General features: G+C 35.8%; 1 protein-coding gene across 1 annotated transcript in view; it reads left to right on the top strand.

Annotated features, from left to right (window-relative positions):
* The window catches only part of GEN1 (GEN1 Holliday junction 5' flap endonuclease), a 47325-nt gene extending 43111 nt beyond the window's left edge, over positions 1-4214 (top strand). Inside the window, exons 11-13 of the mRNA XM_006835313.1 lie at positions 1910-1971; positions 2314-2457; positions 2956-4214. Of these exons, the coding sequence (XP_006835376.1) occupies positions 1910-1971; positions 2314-2457; positions 2956-4214 (1465 nt within the window). The remainder of the gene's footprint in view (positions 1-1909; positions 1972-2313; positions 2458-2955) is intronic.
* Positions 4215-21454: the final 17240 nt, after the last annotated feature.

Genomic DNA, 21454 nt, shown 5'->3' with positions numbered 1-21454 from the left:
ATTCCCGGCATAGTAAACCATGTGGTTGTCAGATTCAAAATGGCCAATACCAGTCCATTTCAGCTCACTAATGCCTAAGATATCGATGTTTATGTGTTCCATTTCACTTTTGACAACTTCCAATTTTCCCAGATTCATACTTCGTACATTCCATGTTCCAATTATCAATGGATGTTTACAGCCAAGCAGTAAATAGCTATATATGGGAGAACAACAACACTACTAAGATATGCTTACCATGAAATAGTCAACCATTCAAGATCAAAAGGGCAACATTTACTTAAGGACAAAGTTCACAACAGTTGGGAAAGAGGGTGGAATGGAAACAAAAACCACAGGGATTAAGTGAGATAACTTGTTACATGGAGGGGATTGCAGTCGTTAAGATGACATGAAGTGCATGAAATGTTAAATGTAAAGCTGATGATTTGCTCTTTAAACTTTCACTCAATTCACAATAAAAAGTTTCAAAGAAAAACAACAAATGATTAGAAATCTTAAAGAAAATGTTGTTGAAAGAAGAAGCAATAGACTCTAGGCTGAGCTTGGCCAAAATATGTAAATTGCAAGACAATATTAATAAGATAAAGAGACCCAGTAACTTGCTGTTGAGTTGTTCCAACTCTTGGTGACTATAGGACAAAGGAGAACTAATTAATAGGGTTTCCATGATCCTTAAGTACTGAACTGCTAACCATAAGGTTGGCAGTTTAAACCTACCAGCTGCTCAGAAACCCTATGCAGAGTCATTGTGATTTGGAACTGACTTAAAGGCACTTAACAACAACAGTATATTTCTAGAAGCTTACAGAAATAAAGGTGGGACAGTTATATTTGCAGACACAACATCTGAGAATTTTCCAAAACTTGAGAAAGTTCTCACATCAAATTATATTCCTAGCATAAGCTCAGTGAATAAAAATAAATTTATAATCAGACATACTGTAAACATGAGGGATAACAGGAAAATCTTTAAAATTACCAAACAAGTATGTAACAATCAACAGTGCTCGTTAAAAGCATTGAATGAAAAACTGTTAGGGGAAAAGGATGGTCACATGATCTCAAGTATCACTCCACAGGTTAATTACAAAGGAAAATCTTTAAAACATGGAGCAATCCAGTGGATATGATTTAATTAAATCATTAATGCCAACAATAACACAATAAACTGATTTCATTTGCTTCCTGATAGGTGCACTAAGAAAGACACCACAGCATCTATAAAATATTTGAATCAATCTGATGACTCCAAAATGGGGAACAACCATCTTTTACTCTTTAAAACTGTGGGTGCCGCAAAAGAGACAAAAACAACTAGATAATTTTTCTAGACTTAGATTAAGAAGACATGACACTTAAATTAATATGATCCTGATTGAATTCGGCCATAAAGGACATTTTAGGACAATTGAGAAATTTTTAATGAGCTATATATTAATTAGGTAATAGTATTGTACTAGCATTAAATTTCCTAAGCTGTATTGTGTCAATGTAGGAGAAAACTCTGTAGAGATTGCCTGCAGTATTTGAGTGAGATGTGTCATGAGGGATGTCTTCAATTAATTTTTTGTTAAATACAAGAGCAAAAGTATATATGCAAAGAGAAAGCAAATGTGAAAAACTGTTAAAAATTTTTTAATCAATGTGGAAGATATATGAGCATTCATTGCGCTATTCTTGCAGCATTTCCAACAATTTGAAATTTTTCCAAATATAAAATTGGATGGGTCTCAAAGAAAAAAGATAAACTTCAAAAGTGACAAAAAATCTTTCAACAACACAGTAATAGATCCTGAAGGATGATGGAATAATATTAAATAGTTCAATCTACAGATTGAGAAGCTTCAAATGATTTTCAAATAATTCTTGCAGTCAGACCTTATCATCTGAATTTTTTTTTTTTCAGAATTGTTAAGACCCGAATCAGAAATGGAATTCATTGCTTTGAAGTAGAATGGGGAAAGCCTGGTATGTGTTCACTTTACGCAAAATGTTTTATATAAACATTTAACTATATGTATTTAGCAAGTGTTTTATATTAAATATGTGTATAAAAGATAAAGGAAAGACGTAAGACATGCATCATGGTTGATTTCATAGTTTGCTTATATTCTTTTAAATAGGCTTTGTCTAATAACAAATACGATGAACCTTAAATAATTTTATTTTAATAGACAAGTTACACAGGAAGATTTATAATGAGCATTCCATTTGTGAATGATTTAGTTTACTTGATAAACTTAGTTACCTGAGAAAAATTGAATTTCTGAAATCTGTAATTAAGACTTTGCTATGTTATTATTCTTCTAGAACATTATGCTATAGAAGATAAACAGCATGGAGAATTGGTTCTCCAAACAATAGAAGAAAAATTATTGTTTGAAGCAGCCTATCCTGAGATTGTTGCTGTTTACCAAAAACAAAAGTTAGGAATTAAAGGAAAAATACAAAAAAGTAAGTATCAAATTGGGTAGCTATTTAGGATACATTCCAACATTATGAAGGGAAGTACTTACATTTGAGTCAAATCTAAATTTTGCTGAAAGTTCTATAAAATCAAGGATAAGGGTTGTATTCTTCCTTCTGTATCTTAACATTCTTTCGAAGCCGAAAAACCTTTAAAAGCTAAAAAGTTTTGCTCTGTGTTTACTAACTTAAGTACTGATAATAATGTATTAACCAATTATTGAACACCTACCATGTATAACATATTTTGGGTTATAAATAATTGGTATTTATTTCCCAGAACTTGGTAAAGAAAGCTACTTAGTTATTATGTTGTTTACGAAGGAAAGTGCTTTATAGTCTTCAGCTTATAATAATTCCAGTAATATACTGAGACAAAAAAAGATAATGCTCAAGTAGAATATGTCTGTTCTTAATGCTTTAGTTTATTTTTAACCCAACTTAAGGAAAAGCAATAGATTTTAATTAAGTTTTTATTCTTTCCAGGTATGAAACTAAAGCCTAAAGAAAACTATTTACCTGAATCAGATGATACACGTTTTCAGTCACACATAAATTTAAAACCTGTATGTGTAACTTTTCCTAAGCAGAGTTCTAAATTATATTTGGAATTTTCTCCAGATTCTAAGCTGCCCCAAGAATATATTTCTCAGTCACCAAATAGCTTTCTTTTACCTGAAGATGCTTCCTGTTTAGATATACAAGATAAGTTAATGTCTTCTCCAAGACCTTTGGTAGTACATGAAGTTAAAAATGTCAGTAACTTTTTAACTTCAGAAGCTAGTCAGCCAAACCACTTCTCCCATAACATATCTGTGATTGATGATCTACACTTGAGCACCATTGACTGGGAAAGTACTTCTTTTAGTAATTCTCCAGCTCCTCAAAAGAATGTTATCTCTCATAATCTAAAATCAGAACTTGAAATAACCATCCCCAACAGCGTTGAAAATATCTCAGAACAATTGTCATGTGAATCTGAATGGTACACCACAAACATCAATAAAGTAGCAGATGAGGATCTTCAAAAGACTAGTCCTGGAGAACATCTACTGTCTGGCATTACTGATTTACATATTCAAGATTTGCCATTAAAGGAACGAGTCCGTATAAAATCATCATATCCTCAGGATAAAGTACAACCAAATATTGGTCTAAAAACTTTGTCCCTACTTAAGGTGAAAGAGCCATGCGTTGCTAACAGCAGTTTTGTTTGTCCATCACATTTTTCAAAGAATCTTCTAAAAATTAATTCACAGAATGGATCCAGAAACTCTGAAGTATTAAAAGAAGACCAGCTGCGTCAAGAAAATGAGAAAATAAATACCGTTTTAAATCATGGTAGAAAAGCTAATATCCAAACCACTCAGAAAATTGTGATGAAGAGTGTTTGCCCTGACAGACATTCCTCTGATGAAGAAAGTGACTCAGTGTTTGAGAAATCTAAATATACGTTTCAAAAAATGAAGTCGTGTTCTCAGAAACAAAACCCAACCCAACTCAAGAGAACTGACCCTAATAAAGTGAGTAACCAAAAATTACATATTAAAGAAACTGAACAGTATGTCCAAGTTTATAAAATATCTGGAAATGAAGTAAACTATTCTGTAGACCCAGCACAAAGTTCTCAGCATTTCCTACAATGTCCTAAGGACAAAGAAGACCTTGATACTTGTTTGGATAGTCCTCTTCCTTTATGTCAGAGATTAAAACTAAGGTTCCAAAGCACTTGTAGTTTAAAATAATTAAATATAACTTTTGCTCTAATAGTCTTTGCAATTAGCAGAGGCATAATAATAATGTCTAATTAATATTTGGTAGACAAACTAATGTGGTTCTGTATTTCCTGAAACACCCTGGCCATTTTAATCATAATTATAATTTTTAAAAATTGTTACCTAAAACATCAGTTTTAAAATATTATGTTTATGGTGAAAACATGCAGCAATATATGAAAGGGAGCTTCTAAAATTTTATAGAAAAATTCCATTATCTTTCATTCTATTTTTCCAGCATCTTTTTAAAGCCCCTTCATATTTTTACTACTGGCTTCTACCATTTTTAATATCCAAATTCATTATTCTTTAGTTGTATCTTTTATTTTTGCTTTTTTAAAAAATGAATCTATATATATGCAATGTTGGCTTTTATTAATTTCATTATTTAGCACTTATTATATTTATTATTAGCGGAGTCTATATTTAGTAGCAGTCTGAAATGCTGTAAAGAGGAATCCAAAATGAAAAGGAAGAAGTAAAGCTATTTTTATTTGTAGATGATAAGCTGTAGTATATAGAAAATTCTAAGGAATCTATTTAATATGATAAATTTAAAATAATGAAATCATCAAGATTACAGGTGAAAACATCAATACACTAAAGTCAATTATAGTTCTTTACTTTCACATGAATAATACCAAAATGAAATGAAAATTTCATTTATACTGGCAGCAAAAGGAATAAAATACATACTTAGGAATCAACTTTTAATAAATACAAAATTTATATTCTGTAAACTACAAAATGTGTGAAAGAAAGAAAGCATAAGTGGAAAGAAATACTAATTGACTAGAAGCTCAATATTAAAATAGAAATCCTTCCCAAATCGATGTATAGATTCATTACAATCACCATCATTTCCAGCTGGCTTCTTTGAACGGTATGGAAATTTAATTAACCCAGAATGGCTAAAACAATCATGAAAAAGGAAAAAAAAAAAAAATAGGACTTACTTTCCTGATTTAAAAACTTTCTACAAAGATAAACCCTCTCATTTATGCCAACTGATTTTCTACATGAGGGTCAAGACAATTAAATTGAGAAGAAGTTTCAAACAAATGTTACTGGAACATCTGAATGTCCACAGGAAATAATGAAATGTGGTTCCTGTCTCACAAAGTATGCAAAAAATAACTCAAGGATCTAAATGTAAGAGATAAAACTATAAAACTCCTTGGAGAAAATTTTGTGACCTTGGATCAGACCACAGTTTCTTAGATATGTAACCAAAAGCCCAAGTAACAAAAGAAAAATTCAAATTAGTCTTCAGCAAAATTAGAAACAATGTTTCAAAGGACACCATCAAAGTGAAGATACAACCCACAAAATGGGATTTGTGATTTATATATCTCATAAGGGACTTGTATGTAGAACATATAAAAAATGCTTAACTCAATAAAAGGACAAATGATCCAGTTTTTTAAATGGTCAAAATGTCTATACATTTCTCTACAAAGGGCCAATAACCACATGAAAAAACATTTCAACCTCACAAACCATTGTTGTTAAGTGCCATCAAGTCAGTTCTTACTCAGAGAGACCCTATATAGGATTTCCTAGGAAGGGTTGGTGGATTTGAACTGCTGACCTTGCAGTTAGCAGTCCATTGTTTGTCCTACTAGGACTCTTCACTAACTATGGTTAAGTGCCATTGAGTCTGTTCTGACTCAGTGATACTGTAAAGGGTATCTGAGGCTGAAAGTCTTTGGGAGGGCAGAAAGCTTCATCTTTCTCCCTTAGAGCTGCTGGTGGGCGCAAATCACTAACTTTATGATTTATAATTCATTGGTTATCCTGGAGCTCTGGTAGCGTAGTGGTTACGAAGGTCAGCAATTCAAAACTGCCATCTGCTACGCGGGAGAAAGATGAGGCTTTCTGCTCCCGTAAAGATTTATGGCCTCAGAAACCCTGTTCAGGGTCGCTATGGGTCAGAACTGACTGGATGTTACTTAACAACAACACCCTCTCTAGCCATTAGTGAAATGCAAATCGATACCACAATGAGCTATCACTTCACACCTATTGTTGTTGTTAAGTGCCATCAGTACCAACTAGGGTGGCTATAATAAAAAATCCAGATGATAAGTTTTGATAAGGATGTAGAGAAATGGTTAAGTGCCTTGGGGTCCATAGGGACCCTATATAGGGTTTCTGAGAAACTAATGGTGAGCTTGAACTGCTGACCTTGCGGCTCAAACTGACTTTGTAGTACAGCACATTAACCTACAGTGCCACACCAGGAGTTTATAATGAACCAGCTATTTGGAAAAGTCTAGTTGCTCCTCGAGAGTTCAGTTCCCCTCCTAGGCACATACCCAAGAAAAATAAATTTTAAAAAAGTTCCACAAATTTTCATGACATTATTCATAAAAGCCAAAAACTATAAACAACCCAAATGTCTGTCACCTGATAAATGGATAAACAGAAAATGGTATAATAATCCATTCAGTGGATTATTGTCTATGAAAAGTAATGATGTGCTGATATATGCTGTGATGGTGGGTGGTTATGTGCCATGGAGTCAGTTCAACTCACGTAGTGGCGCTGTATAGGATTTCTGAGGTGGTAAATCTTTATGGGAGCAGAAAGTCTAATCTTTTTCCCACAGAGCAGCTGGTTGAGCCCGACTCAACCACTGCACTATCAGAGCTTCTTGATACATGCTGTAGCATGGAGGAATCTTGAAAACCTGCTGAATGAAAAGAAATCAGCCACAAAAGATTATATATGAGTTACAACAGAAGATACTATTAAAAATAAATTTGGGATTGCCTAGTACTTGCAATATTTAAGGACTCTATGAGAGTCCTGGTGTGGCACTGTAAAATAAGTACTGAACTGCTTACGACAATGTTGGCAGTTTGAACTTACCTGCTGCTCCTTGGATACCTTATACAGGGTCACTGTGAGTCAGAACAGATTCAAGAACACCTAACAATAAGACTAGAAGCGAGGATTGGGAAAGGGAAATGCTTGTTAATGGGGAGAAACGAAAATATTCTAAAACTGTGATGTTAAGGTTATATATTAACTTGATTGGCCATGATATTCAGTGGCTTGGTTGTTGTTAGGTTCCATCGAGTCGGTGCCGACTCACAGCGACCTTATGCACAGCAGAACAAAAACACTGCCTGATCCTGGGTCAACCTCATTACTGTTGCCACTCTTGAGCCCATTGATGCTGCCACCTGGCCAATCCATCTCGTTGAGGGTCTTCCTCTTTTTCTCTGACCCTCCACCTTACCAAATAGGATATCCTTCTCCAGCGACTGGTCCCTCCTGACAATATGTCCGAAGTATGAGAGAGAAAGTTTGGCCATCTTGGTCTCCAAGGAGCACTCTGGCTGCACTTCTTCCAACACAGATCTGTTGGTTCTGTGGGCAGTCCATGGCACTTTCAATATTCTCCAACACCATAACTCAAATGCATCAGTTCTTCTACCCTCTTACTTATTCACTGTCCAGCTTTGGTAGATATACATTAAACCATCCTCCATGATTGGCTCTGACATGAACAGCCACTCAGTTGAAAATGGAGGAGTGTGGCCTGTATCTAATATTTATGGATATACTGGAAAATCTCTCTGGATCCTACATAATACTGTGACTTCTGGTTGTTGGGATGGGAGCCTACCTGACCTGTTGACTTGGGGTTTGGCAGCCCCCACGTTCATGTGTCAGGAGAAGCTTCCACCTGATATTTGACCCATTGATTTAGTACTTGCACAACTGTATGAGCCATTTCATTTAAATAATCTGTATGTGCTGCACTGATTTTATTCCTTTATTATGATTATTTTCGCAGGACTTTGAGATGGATATTTTTGCAAAACCTGAATATACTAAAAATCTTTAAATTCTACGATAGGTGGATTGTATGTAAACTGTTAATTTTTTTAAAATGTAGAATATTTTATCCAGAAATTTTTATACCTGAAAATGTATTTATTTAAACCTCACTCCCACCTTAGCACTACCATTGTAATTTTTTAGATTAGAAAACATCTATAGAAGTGAAGAAATTGTCCGAGTTTTGAGAGGAAGTCTAAATTCATTAATCTAATAGTAATCATAAATTTAGACTTAAATCTGGAATACTTTAGAATTCTTGTTCCTTTTCTAAAGTAAGTTTATATTTGTGGGGGGGGGGGTTTTGTTGTTGTTGAAAATGTGTAAAATATTTTGGGTCAATTTTATCATTTTATTAAAATGTCATGATTATAGATTGCTTACAATATATGTTGTTGTTAAGTGCCACCAAATTGGTTCCTACCCATAGCGACCCTGTGTAGAGTTTCCGAGGAGCAGCTAGTGAGCTTGAACCACCGAGCTTGCAGTTCAAATGGCTTTGCAGTCTGGTGCATTAACCCACAGCGCCACACTATATTAAGAACTTAATTGCTAACTGAAAGGTTGCAATTTGAACCAACGCAGCAACTCTGAGGAATAAAGACTTGGCAATCTGCTTTATTACATATTAACAGCCAAGAAAACCCTATGGGGCCATTCTAGTCTGTAACATGAAGTTGCTCTGAATTGAAAATTAACACCATTACAACTACCAACATCAATATGCTATATATTAGACACATCAGGGCAAAGGAAATTCTAAATAAAGTTAATCTGGTTATTTGCATAAGTGTTATTTCCTTTGTAAAGTTATACTTTTATGTGATTAATTAAAATTTTGAAGTATGATAGAGAATATAGTATAAAAACATCAATCTCTCCTAGTCTTAATGCCAAGACTCCAGTTTTTACATTACTCCTGATTTTTGTGCGTCCTTCCAGAGGGTTTTGTACATACATATATTAGTATATGTTAGAATTAGTTCCATATCAACAAGTGCCAGTCAAAAAGTATTGCTACTACAGTTCCAGTTCATATATACACTGGTTCATTCCAAACAAAATGTATTTAAACATGTTTTTGATAAGTGAATGACAACAGGCAAACTCTTTTGAGTAATGCATTTAGTCTTTTTAGACTGGGGTTCAACTAAAGTCCAATCAAAACTGACTCCCAAGGAGATCTGCTGGGTCAGTTAGTTTCAAATCAAAGAGGTCAGCTCAGAAAACTATGGCAGTTGTTTTTTGAGATTCCAAAGGAATAATCTTTATAGATTTTCTCGGAGGACACAGGACAACCCATGGGGCTTGTGAAAAGGTTTTAAGAAATTTGGAAACTTCGTTGTTGAGAAAAAGGCCAAGAAAGATGCACTAAGGAATCGTTTTCCATCATAACAGTGCACCTGCACATTCTTCAAGGTTAGCCAGAGCTATCCTATGAAAATTTCATTGGAAAACCTTACTCCTTCCACACTCCAGCCATGATCTTGCCCCTTCGGACTTTTTTTGGTTCCCAAAACTCTGACTGTTTTAAGGGAACATAATTTGAGGATGCCAAACTACCAGTTTGAACATGTTATAAATTGGACACAGACTTCTTCGGGGAAGGGTGAGAGATACATTGAGAAACAGTGACTTCACATTTTTATCTTTTTGTTTAATAAGGTTTTTATGGTGTTTTAGCAATACTTTGACACACCCTTGTGTAGTCTTATGACTTCAATGTCCCTTCCATTATATTCTTGCACAGATGCATAAGGATTGTTAGGGGCCATCTAGTGTGTAATGTGACCCCACATACAATAGAATTAAATGCTTCCCAGTTCTGCACTATCCTCACAATTGTTCTGAGTCCATTGTTTCTTCCACTGTGCCAATCCATCTCTTTTGGAGTTCTTCCTCTTTTTCTTTGATCCTTTTCTTTTCAAGTATATTATCCTCCAGGGTCTGGTCCCTCTTAATATTTCTAAAGTGTCTCGTCATCCTCACTTCTAAGGATCATTCTGGTTGACTTCCAACACAGGTGTTTGTTCTGCCAATCCATGGTATGCATAATAGCCTTTGCTAACACCGTAAGTCAAATGATTCTTCTATGGGATTGTTTATTCATTGTCTAACTTTCACATGCATATGAGGTGATCGAAAATATTGCTTGGGTGGTGCACCTCAGTCCTCAAACTGACATCTTTGCTGCTGAACTCTAAAAAGGTCTTTTTTAGCACAATATATTGTTTGATTTCTTGACTGCTGCCTTCATGAGCAGTGATTGTAGATTCAAGCAAATTGAAGGCTTTGACATCTTTACTCTTTTCTCCATTTATATTTATTGGCCCAGTTTTGAGGATTTTCGTTTCCTTTATTTACATTGAGGTGCATTCCATTTTGAAGTCTGTTTTATCTTTATCAATATTTCAAGTCATCTTCACTTTCAGCAAACAAGGTTGTGTCATCTATGTATTGCATGTTATCAATGAGTTTTCTGCCAATTCTGAGGCGACATTCTTCATACAAAACAGCTCAGATTATTTGCTCAGCATATAGATTAAATAAATATGGTAAAAGGATACAACCCTGACACGTTTCCTGGTTTTAAACCATTCAGTATCCCCTTGTTCTATTCTAATGACTACCTCTTGGTCTATGTACAGGTGCTTTAGCATAATGACGTGTTCTGGAATACCCATTCTTAGTAATGTTATCCATAGTTTGTTATGATCCACACAGTCAAATGCCGCTGGAGAGTCAGTAAAGCACAAACATCTTTCTGCTATTTTCTGCTTTCAGCCAAGATCCATGTGACATAAGCAATGGTATGCCTCATTCCACGTCCTCTTCTAAATCCATCTTAATTTTCTGCTACAATCAATTTTGAGTTATCATATAAATATCACAGACAGTATTGTAATAAAAGATCTTGCAACGTTCTTTTTGATGATGAATGCAGTGTCATTCCTCTTGAATTTGTCATTCCCGGCATAATAAATCATGATTGTCAGATTCAAAATGGCCAATCCCCAGTTCATTTCAACTCACTAATGTTTTAGATAGTAATCTTTATGCATTTGATTTAAATTTTGACAACTTCAAAATTTCCTAGATTATCCTTTGTACATTACACAGTTTATTAATGTATGTTTAAAGCGGTTTCTTATTATTTTGAGTTGTGTCCCATCTGCAAATGAAGGTCCCGAAAGCTTAACTCCATCCATGTCATTAAGGTCCATTCAACTTTGAAGAGGCAGCTCTTCCCTAGTCACATTTTGAATGCCTTCCAGTCTAAAGGGCTTATCTCTGGCACTATATCTAACAATGTTTTGCTGCTATTTGTAAGATTTTCAGTGGTTAACCTGTTTTTGCCTGTCCATCCTAGTCTGTCTGTTTTTTTGTTGTTGTTTTTGCCTGTCCATGCTAGTCTGTCTTTTTCTGGAAGCTTGTGATTCTGCTGGTATTTAAAATACTGGTGGCAGGGCTTTCAACATCACAGCAACACAAAAGCCACCTCAATATGATGAGCTGACAGATGATTGGTAATGACACATTTGCCTTTAACTATTGGGAAATACAGATAAGTTGAAACATTTTTTTATTCTCTAAAGTCAGCTAAAAGATTTAATATTAGATACGTGAAGTTAATTCATATTTTATTTTGCTGTAAGCTTTCACTTTTAAAAACTCCAAAGTCCTTTAGTAGTTTAGAGTAATTCTAAATATAAAAGGAATTTACTTTCAAACTTGATGCTAGAAAACTTACAGTGTTGCTACCGAGAGTGGCATTTCTTTGGTGAAATCACCACCGTTTAAGCTTTGGCCAATTTGAAGTATTAGTTGTCAAATCTGCTTTGACTTATGGCAACTTAATAACAGAATGAAACATTTTCCAGTCTGTGCCATATTATGGTCACTGGTATGTTTGAGTCTATTGTGGCTATTTTGTCAGTTTCTTCGGTTTTTGTTTTTTTAACCTTTGCCAAAAACGATGTACTTTTCTAGCAATTGGTCTTTTCTTGATTACATGTTTAATGTAAGTAAACTGAAGTGTTTCCATTCTCACTTCTAAGGAGCATCCTGGTTGTATTTCTTCTGTAACAGATGTGTTCATTCTTCTGGAAGTCCGTGGTATAGTCAATATTCTTTGCCAACACCATAATTAAAATTCATGTCAATTCTGTCTTCCTTTTCCATCATCAGGCTTTTGTACGCATATGAAGCTATTGAAAAGATCTTAATTTGGGTCAGATGCACCTTAGTCATCAAAATGGCATCTTTGTTTTAAAACATTAATGAAGTCTTTTGCAGCAGATTTGTCTAGTGTAATGTGTTGCTTGGTTTCTTAACTGCTGCTTTCATTGGCAATGATGCAATTGACAACTTCCATTTTTCTTCACTTATGATGCTTATTGACTGATCAAGTTGTGAGGATATTTGTTTTCATTATGTTGAGGTGTAATCCATACTAAAGGCTGTATGTAGTCTTTGACCTTCATCAGTAAGTGCTTCAAATGGTCTTCATTTTAGCCAGCAAGGTTGTGTCATCTACATATTTCAGTTTATTGATGAGTCTTCCTCTGACCCTAATGCTGCATTCTTCATATAATACAGCTTTACAAATGATTTGTTCAGACTGCAAATTTGATAAATAAGTTGTAAGGCCACAACCCTGCTCCACATCTTTCTCAATTTGGAACCACACAGTATCACCTTGTTTTGTCCTAACAACTGCCTCAGGTTATGTACAAGTGCCACATGAGCACAATTAAGTCTTTTGTAATTCCTATTCTTCATAATGTTATCCTTAATTTGTTAAAATCAACACAGTTTAATGCCTTTGTGTAGTCGATAAAATACAGGTAACAACTTTCTGATATTGTCTGCTTCTGGCCAAGATCCATCGTCATGATATAAGCATTCCATGCTTGCTTCTAAATTTTACTTGATATGTTGCCTCCTGATATGGTTGACCATCAATCAATAGTTTTTGGCACAGTGATTATATATTGCTTTCATTTTTTTATGTCTATTGTGTCATTTGATTTTTTTGTCTACAGACACCTTCATTAATTCAAGGAATGAATTTTCAGTTATTGGAGCTTAAAAAATGTTTATCATACAATAATCTTTTCTTTTTTAACTGTAGGTCTCTGTACATTTTATCATAATAATTTACATTACCTTCTCAAACTGCACCCTTGAAATCTGTTCAGCTCTTTTATTTAATCATTTCTTTCATTCTCTTAAATACTCTGTACTTAATGGCAAGTTTCAGAGTCTCTTTTGACATTCATTTTGGTCTTTTCTTTCTTTCGTGTCATGTTAATGGCTATCTACTTTCTTCATCTGTGATGTCCTGATGTCTTTCCACAACTCTTCTGATCTTTGGTCATTAGTGTTCACTGCATCAAATCTATTCTTTCTCTGGTATCTAAAGTGGGTGTATTCAAGGTCAGTTCCCATGAACTTTCTTTGATTTTCTTTTCCTTCGAGTTGAACTTACTTATGAACAACTGATGAGGGTCTGTTTCACAGTTAGCCCCTGGCTTTGTTGTGACTGATGATATTGAGCTGCTTCATCATCTCTTTCCACAAATGTTTTGTTGTTGTTGCTATTTTTCTTAAAAAATCTTGAGTTAGTGCTCACATATTTCCACATAATTTACTACAATTGCTTTTGTTAAATGCCAACAAATAGGTTCCAATTCATAATGACCCTGTATAGGGTTTCCAAGGAGCAGCTGGTGGGCTTCAACTGCCAATTAGCAGTCCAGTGCTTATCCTACAGTGGCATACCAGGACTCAATTGAGAAATCCCAATTTTAAATGTTCATATACGAAAACTGAACTTTTCTAAGAGTTATGCTTTTGAAGTCAATGAGACCTTATTGCATAGATACATGTACTGCTGAGTTTAAATCCATTGGAGTCCTGGTATAACACTGTAGAATAAGCACTGAACTCCAACTGCAACATAGTGGGCTCTTCAAAGCCACTAGCAGCTCCTTGGAAATCCTATACAGGGTTGCTTTGGGTTGTAATGGTCTTGGTGGCACATAACAACAATAACTGTATGTAAGTTCTGTGGTTATAGTTGGATAACTTAGAAAACTATACATTGAAGTACTATGTATTGTATTCAGAGTAATAATGAAAATTTCCCCCATAACTAACACTTTTTACCTTGAAGTATGTCCTCAGAAACATATCTACATACCCAATTTTTTTAATTCCACTGACTTTTTTCTTTATTGAGGTATAATTGCATACAATAATAAAACAAACTCATTTTAAATGTAAAGTTTGATGAACTTAGTAATTGTATAAATTGTATAACTTTATCCAAAATTAAGATTATAAAATAATCTCAGCACCCTAAAAAATTTTCTTGTGTCTTCTCTATGTTTTCTATCATTGTGAGAAACAGTAGCTTCACATTGTGATATTTTTGTTCAGTAAAGGTTTCTATGAAATCCTGGTGTGGCACTGTAGGATACATACTGGACTACTAACCACAAGGTCATCATTTGAAACCCACCAGCCACACACCTTGGAAAACCTATACTGTGTCGCTGTGAGTCAGAACCAACTCTATGGCACTTCATAATAACAATGATTTTGTAGCAAAGTAAAAAAGTGTTGTTACAAAATCATTGAAACCTTTATTAGGCTAAAATATCAAATGTGAAGCTATTGTTTCTCAACATCTCCTCCAGCTAGAACTATCCTCCCCTGATAGCAGTGTTTCCTTCTCTATGACCCTTCCCCAAAGAATTCTATGCTCTTTGATTTACACCACGTAAAAACTACAGTTTTGTTAGCCTTGAGTGACTAAACTTATGTTAGTTTTAAGTGTCCCTTGAGTTTTGAAGAATAAAGAGGCCTAAAAGGGCAAGATTAGGTATGTACTGTGGATGGAGTAAGGTTTTCCAATGAAATTCTTCTAGAACAGCCCTTAGTTACCCTCAAAGAACAAACAGGTGTGTTGTGATGAAAAAGCAAAGCGTTCTGCCCAACTTTCCTGCTGGCCTTTTCTCATGAATGCAGTTTTCCATTGTCTTAGTAGTTCTTCCTAATAATACCTATGATCATCTTGTGTTTTCCAATAAAATCTGTCAAAATTGCTCCTTTTGAATCCCAAGAAAACATAGTCTTCTAAGCTGACCTCTTTGCCTTGAGTTTAATTGTTGCAGCAGTTTTCCTTGTAAGTTTTAATTGGACTTTTTTTTTTCAAGTCACCTAAACAAGACTAAGAAAAGTGTATTACTCAGAAAACTTGTCTGCAGCTATCTACCGATCATTGTTGTTATTGTTATGTGCCGTGGAGTCGATTCCGACTCATAGCAACCCTGTACAAGGTTTACAAGGCTATAAATCTTTACGGGAGCAGAAAGCCTTATCTTTCTCCCACGGAACAGTTGGTAGTTTTGAACTGCTGAAATTGTGGTTCGCAGCCTGATTCGTAACTGCTATGCTGACTTGTTTAAACATGTTTTGTTTGGAATAAACCTGTGTATGAATTGCAACTGTAGCAGCAATACTTTTTATCTTACCCTTGTAGTTTTCTGCTAACCTTCATCTTTTATTCACTCATTCATTCAATAAACATCAAGTGCCTATCATGTACTCCTCAGAAACCCTATACAGGCCACTATGAGTAGGAAGTGACTCAACAGCACTAGTAACAGCAACCAGGTAGCTAGCACGGTATTCCTTTTAACTTTCTAATATATCTCTCCTCTTTACGCTAGAATGGAACTCATTGAGCACAGAGATCAAATATATTTTTTCGTAACCCTCTGAACCCTGCAAAGTCTTGACACATTACCCCTACTTTGTTTCGCTAGTTTTATTTTCCCATCAAGATTTAGTGTAAGCATGATCTTTCATGAGAAAGTTTAAATTGCTTCTTATATATCCCTAACACTCCCTGTTTACCTAAAATATTACGTGTAATAGTTTTGATTGACTGGTTTACATATTTTCTTCTCCACTAGCCTGTGGGCCTTTTGGAGGCAAAGAAACCATCCTGTAATTTTAAAATCTGTAGTAATCAGGACAGGGGCCAGCACAATGTTCAGCAAATGAGTGAGTAATCCGGGGTCTTAATTCTTCGGTACTTCATGAGTTACTGTACAGTCTGGACAAAGCCCAAATCCTGCTGGATGGTTCTTCTGTCAGCTTGATCCCTAGTCAGTCCCCTTTAGCCACTTTAAGATTCCATGGTGAGATGCTTGCTTTCTGAAGGTAAGGGGGCTAAATCAACTGGCTGTTCCTATTGTGCTTGTAGCACGTAGGGTAAAACAGCTTACCTAATATGACTGAAGGCAGCCTCCTTTCATCTGTGGATTAACATGGCAATGTTTATCACCTTCTTAGCCAGGAAAAGCTTTTATCAGACTCAGCTAACAGCTTGCATTAGCCTCTTAAAGATACTTGCCCCATTGCTTTTAAATTGACATGCTGCAGAGTCAGCCTCAGTCATAGTCCAAATTTTTGATAATTGACAGAATGGATAGTTTATTTAGCTTCAGGCTAGATAAATCCAATAAACTGTCTCTTTGGCAATAGAGGGTAGGGTCATCAGCAATGCAGGCTGGCCCTTCTGAAGTCAGAATGCTTTAAACATTTTGCTAACATTTAGCAGAATTCTTTTTGCAGGCACTAAAGAACTTCTTTAATAGGTATTAAGTAATTGAGCTTCTTCCTCAGCAGTATTCTGAGCCAAGACCAGAAAAAGAAAATGTTGACCCCCACCCTCCAATATGGCAAAAACAACCTGTACATTTAAAATTCACTGATCAAATTCTAGCAAAAGAATTCTATAGAGTTTATATCATCATAACTAAAATCTTCTACAAACATAAAGAATTCTATAGAGTTTGCATCATCATAACTAAAATCTTCTTCTTCAACACACATACCTGCCTTTCAACAATGAGTGAGTGTGAAAGGGCTGCCCTTAGACGTGCCCTGAATCTGAAAGTGAGAATGAATGATTTATGAAATATCCATGTAAAGGTGGACCACTTTTCTTCGCCCTTCTTTTTCGTTTTAAAACAATACTAATCTAAATAACTGCTTCTATGTGCTCATTATTGCTAAATTTATTTACATTTTTTTGTTTAACTGAAAATATTTCCTCTGTATATACCAAATGTCAGAAGGATTATTTTACAGGATTGTCCAAACACAGACATTTCTAGTCCACGCCCCCTGAAGTCCCCACAACTTCACAGCTGGGATAGTTCTATAAGAGGTGTCAAAGGATTCAGTGCAACCAGGTCTACATCCTGTGGAGCAGACCAAAGGACATTTTCTTTAGCCTTCAAGGCAGTGGTCTGAGTAATTGTCCTAGTCCTGATAGGGACCAGTTTTACTGGGCAAAACTTATTCCTTTGTTTTCTTTTGCTTCACATAAGTGGGAATGTTACTTTTCTTCTCACTCTCAATTTTAAGGGCATATTAAGGTCCATTTTAAGGATGTATTAATGTCCATTTTAAGGACATATTAATGTCCTTAAAATTTTGAAAGACATATTAATGTTTAAATTTAACATTCCTAGTTTTTATTTATGAACTCCACTGTGATCTGTACATTATTTCTTTAAAATGCGTCCCATTACAATCTGTATAACTTGGGGAGATGGTAGTGGTCTCTAGTTTACATAAGGAAAAAGAGACAAAATTCCCTGATAACTAAAGATTGTCAATAAGTTGCTTACACGGTTTCAAAAGTCTGTTATGCAAAGTAATGTTAGTGTTGTTGTTGTTAAGTGCCATCAAATTGGTTTCCGACTCACAGCAACCCTGTATAGGGTTTCCTAGGAGCAGTTGGTGAGCTTGAACTGCCGACCTTGCAGTTCAAACTGACTTTGCAGCCCAGTGCATCAACCCACGGGACCACAAGAAAAATGGCATGTATTGAACAGCTACTACTATGTGCTACACTATTAATACATCGCATATGCCCCAAAACAATGTGATACACTGTTAATTCTTCAAGTGTGGCCCACAAAAACTGTGAGAGAAAACCCTTTTATCCCATTTAATCTACAAATCCAACAGAAGTTAAGAGCATATCCAAAATCAACATCTAGCAAATAGCAGACCCAGAATTTAAACCCAAAGCTCACTCACTCTCACTCCTCTCCTTCATAACTCTAACAAGAAATAGGCTTCTGTATACTTCATGTTAAGCTAAATCCATAATACTTATAGAGAAGTCACCCATCAGAGAAATGCAATAATCTATACTTCTCTGATGTATAGGAAAGCTGGCCACAAATAAGAGTAATTCTGTGTCCCAGAAAACTTTCCTTTTATGAAGCAATTTTGCAAACAGTCAAGAAATTATCACAAAATTTATTTTAATGTTCAAAAAAATTTTAATGTATCCCTATGAAAGTCAATGCTTGGGGAGCTTTGTTGCCTGAAGAAGGAATTGAATAAGAACAGGCAGCCAAATCCCCCACAAAGTTTCATTCCCTTCCTTCAACATTCCAAACACAAAAGACAGTCCTGAGGACTAGATTGTCTACAAGTACACTGTTGTTGTGTGCTGTGGAGTCGGTTACTGCTCAAAGTGACCCTGAATATGGTTTCTAAGGAGCAGATGGTGGGTTTAAACTATTGGCCTTGCTATTATCAGTCCAATGCTTATCCTATAGCACCACACCAAGTACATGTTGAGTCTATTCTGACTCATAACAACCCTATATAGGGATTTCAAGGAGCAACTGGTGGGTTTGAACTGTCAATCTTGTGATGTGCAGTCCAGTGCTGATCCTGCAATACCACAACAGGAGTCAAATTACATAGTGAAACATTATTAAAGAGTATCTACTTTTTAGCATGCACTTCTTACTTGAATCACTTTTGCACAATGCCTACAATGAAGCAGATTCTATGTTAAGACAGCTAAGTACATTTTTTTAATGTTTTATTGTGAATTATATGATAGTTTACATGGGAGAACTTTAGTTTTACATTCATTCCATTGCATATCATCTCACTGCCATGGTTCCAATCCCCTCCATGCATGCTAAGTACATTTTCCTGGTGCGGCGTTGCAGGAAAATGCACTGTAAACCACAAGGTTGGCTGTCCAAACTCATCAGCCAATCTGTGGAAACCCTATACAGGATCTGATTTTGAAACTGACTCAACTGCACTTAACAACAACAAAGTACATTTTTAACTAATCCTGAAAGCAACTCATTGGAGTAAAGCAACATTCCTGAGGTCACATTGTTAGTACATAAATGCCCCAATTCTGTTGCTGCCTCCAAAAGGTACTGGTTAAAACAACCTTTCTAGTTGATCTCCCTACTTCAAAGCACTCATGCCTTCTGTAGTCAACACAAACTCAAATCCACTGTCACCAAGTCAACTCAGACTCACAGTGTCCCTACATACGGTTTCTGAGACCGCAAATCATTATGGAAGAAGAAAGCCTCATCTTCCTCCTGCAGAGTGACTGGTGAGTTTGAACTGCCAACCTTGCAGTTAGCAGTCCACTGCTTATCCTACAGCACTACCAGGACTTCTTGTAGTCTAGCTACACAACAGCCAGACAATGTATTGAGAATGCTAATCACATTCGTATATTCCCCTGTTGAAAAGTCCCCATGGCTTCCTATCCCAGTATAAATCCTGAAATCCTTGAGACAGCCGTCAATGTTTGACCTCTGTCTATCTTCCTCCTCACTCACCTTGGTCCCGTTGCACTGGCTTTCTTTCCTCCCCTTAAACATAAGCTCATCTACTTTCTGGCTCTTGCACTATTTCTTCTGCCTGGGCTTCTCACAGATCATGCAGTAGTTGGCTCCTTATCACCATTCAGGCCTCAGCTTTACAGCTTTACAGTTAGCCACATCCTCACCCTGACTCCCTCTCCTAAACACTCTCTTGCACTTTATTTTCTTCACAAATTATTTGGAAAGTGTGTGTGTGTGTTCTATCATTAGAGTAACTATACCTAGGAATAAACCTCATCTTGTTCTATTTTATATTCCTAGAACTTTAAACAGTGCCTGGTACACAGTAGGTGTCTCTTCACCTCCTTTGCAGAATTCAGCTGGAATTCCAACCTTTTCTGGAAACAAATCCCCAATAGTAGGGACTTATCAGTAAAGTTGCCTCTTTGGGGAAAGATGAAAGACACAGTTGCCTTACAGTGTTAGATATGCTCAGGTTATAGGACTGCACAGATAGTTTAAGATTGGGCAGAGATTATCCAAGAATTTTTCAGAGGACCATAGCTTTAGTTATCTGTGCCTCAGAGAGGATTTCTTCACTTCCAGCCATGGCTCCCAATGAAGTGTAAAGGAAGGAGATGCCTGAAAACTGGGACACTAACTATTGAAGATGATTTACTGTGCTAAAAATGAGCATTCATTGGTTCATTTACCAAGCAGGTACTCTGACAAGAATCATCAAATTGCAGGGTCAATAGGGATTGGACTCCTGGTGTGGGGTGTAGGATCAGCTCTGGACTGTGAACCACAAAGTCAGCAGTTCAAACCAGCAGCTCCTTGGAAACCCTATACCAAGTCGCTATGAGACCGTGGCACTTAACAACAACAATAGGCAAGGGATTAGTTTCCTTTCCTTGTATTTTAAACTTAGACTTTAGTCACAAAGAAAATCATATGCAATTAGTTTAAGTTTTTACCAAGGCTTCTAATTCTAAGTTAAATGAGCACACTTATCACATACCCAGGCTTGACCACAAAACCACTGGTAACCAACCAAAAACATTGCATGAAAGGAAGACTATGCTAACTTTTTTCACTCAAGCTCTTTTTACTCCCAGAAAGGTGATAATGAAAGATTTGGTTCCAACAGGGTCATAGGCAGGGACTTTGCATTTTAAAGTTTGACAGATATTTATAGGCCTTTTGATCTCCTTTTCCCCTCTACTCACTCCTCTCCCAGTCTTGCCTGCCTCTTCCTTCTAAAACAAAAAAACAACAACACCCATCCACACACACACACAAAACCAATTGCCATCTAGTTGATTCCTCCTCAACTATTCCCTAATTCTCAACCCTATACCAGGTACAAAGTTTGGAAATGAGGGCTCCAGAGCCAAAGGCTTCTGGGATATGTGTTATGGTATGGTTGACTATGTGACTCCTGTTTATTGAATACCAATTATATGTCAAGTACTTTTCTTACTTAATTCCTAATACCTCCTACCACCACCCTGCAAGGATGATTTTATTGCTTTTTTTGGTTTTGTTTTTAGAAGAAGGAAAATTAGTCTAAGAGAGATTAAATAACCTTCCTGAAGTCACTGATAAGTGGATGTACGCAAAAACTGATGATGTACTCTGTAAACTTCATCTAATTCATAATAAAAAAGT

The sequence above is a fragment of the Chrysochloris asiatica genome, unplaced genomic scaffold, assembly GCF_000296735.1.
Source record: "Chrysochloris asiatica unplaced genomic scaffold, ChrAsi1.0 scaffold00016, whole genome shotgun sequence".
NCBI classification, from domain to species: domain Eukaryota; kingdom Metazoa; phylum Chordata; class Mammalia; order Afrosoricida; family Chrysochloridae; genus Chrysochloris; species Chrysochloris asiatica.
Note: the sequence above shows the minus strand (reverse complement) of the source record. Positions and strands in the feature narration are given on the sequence as shown.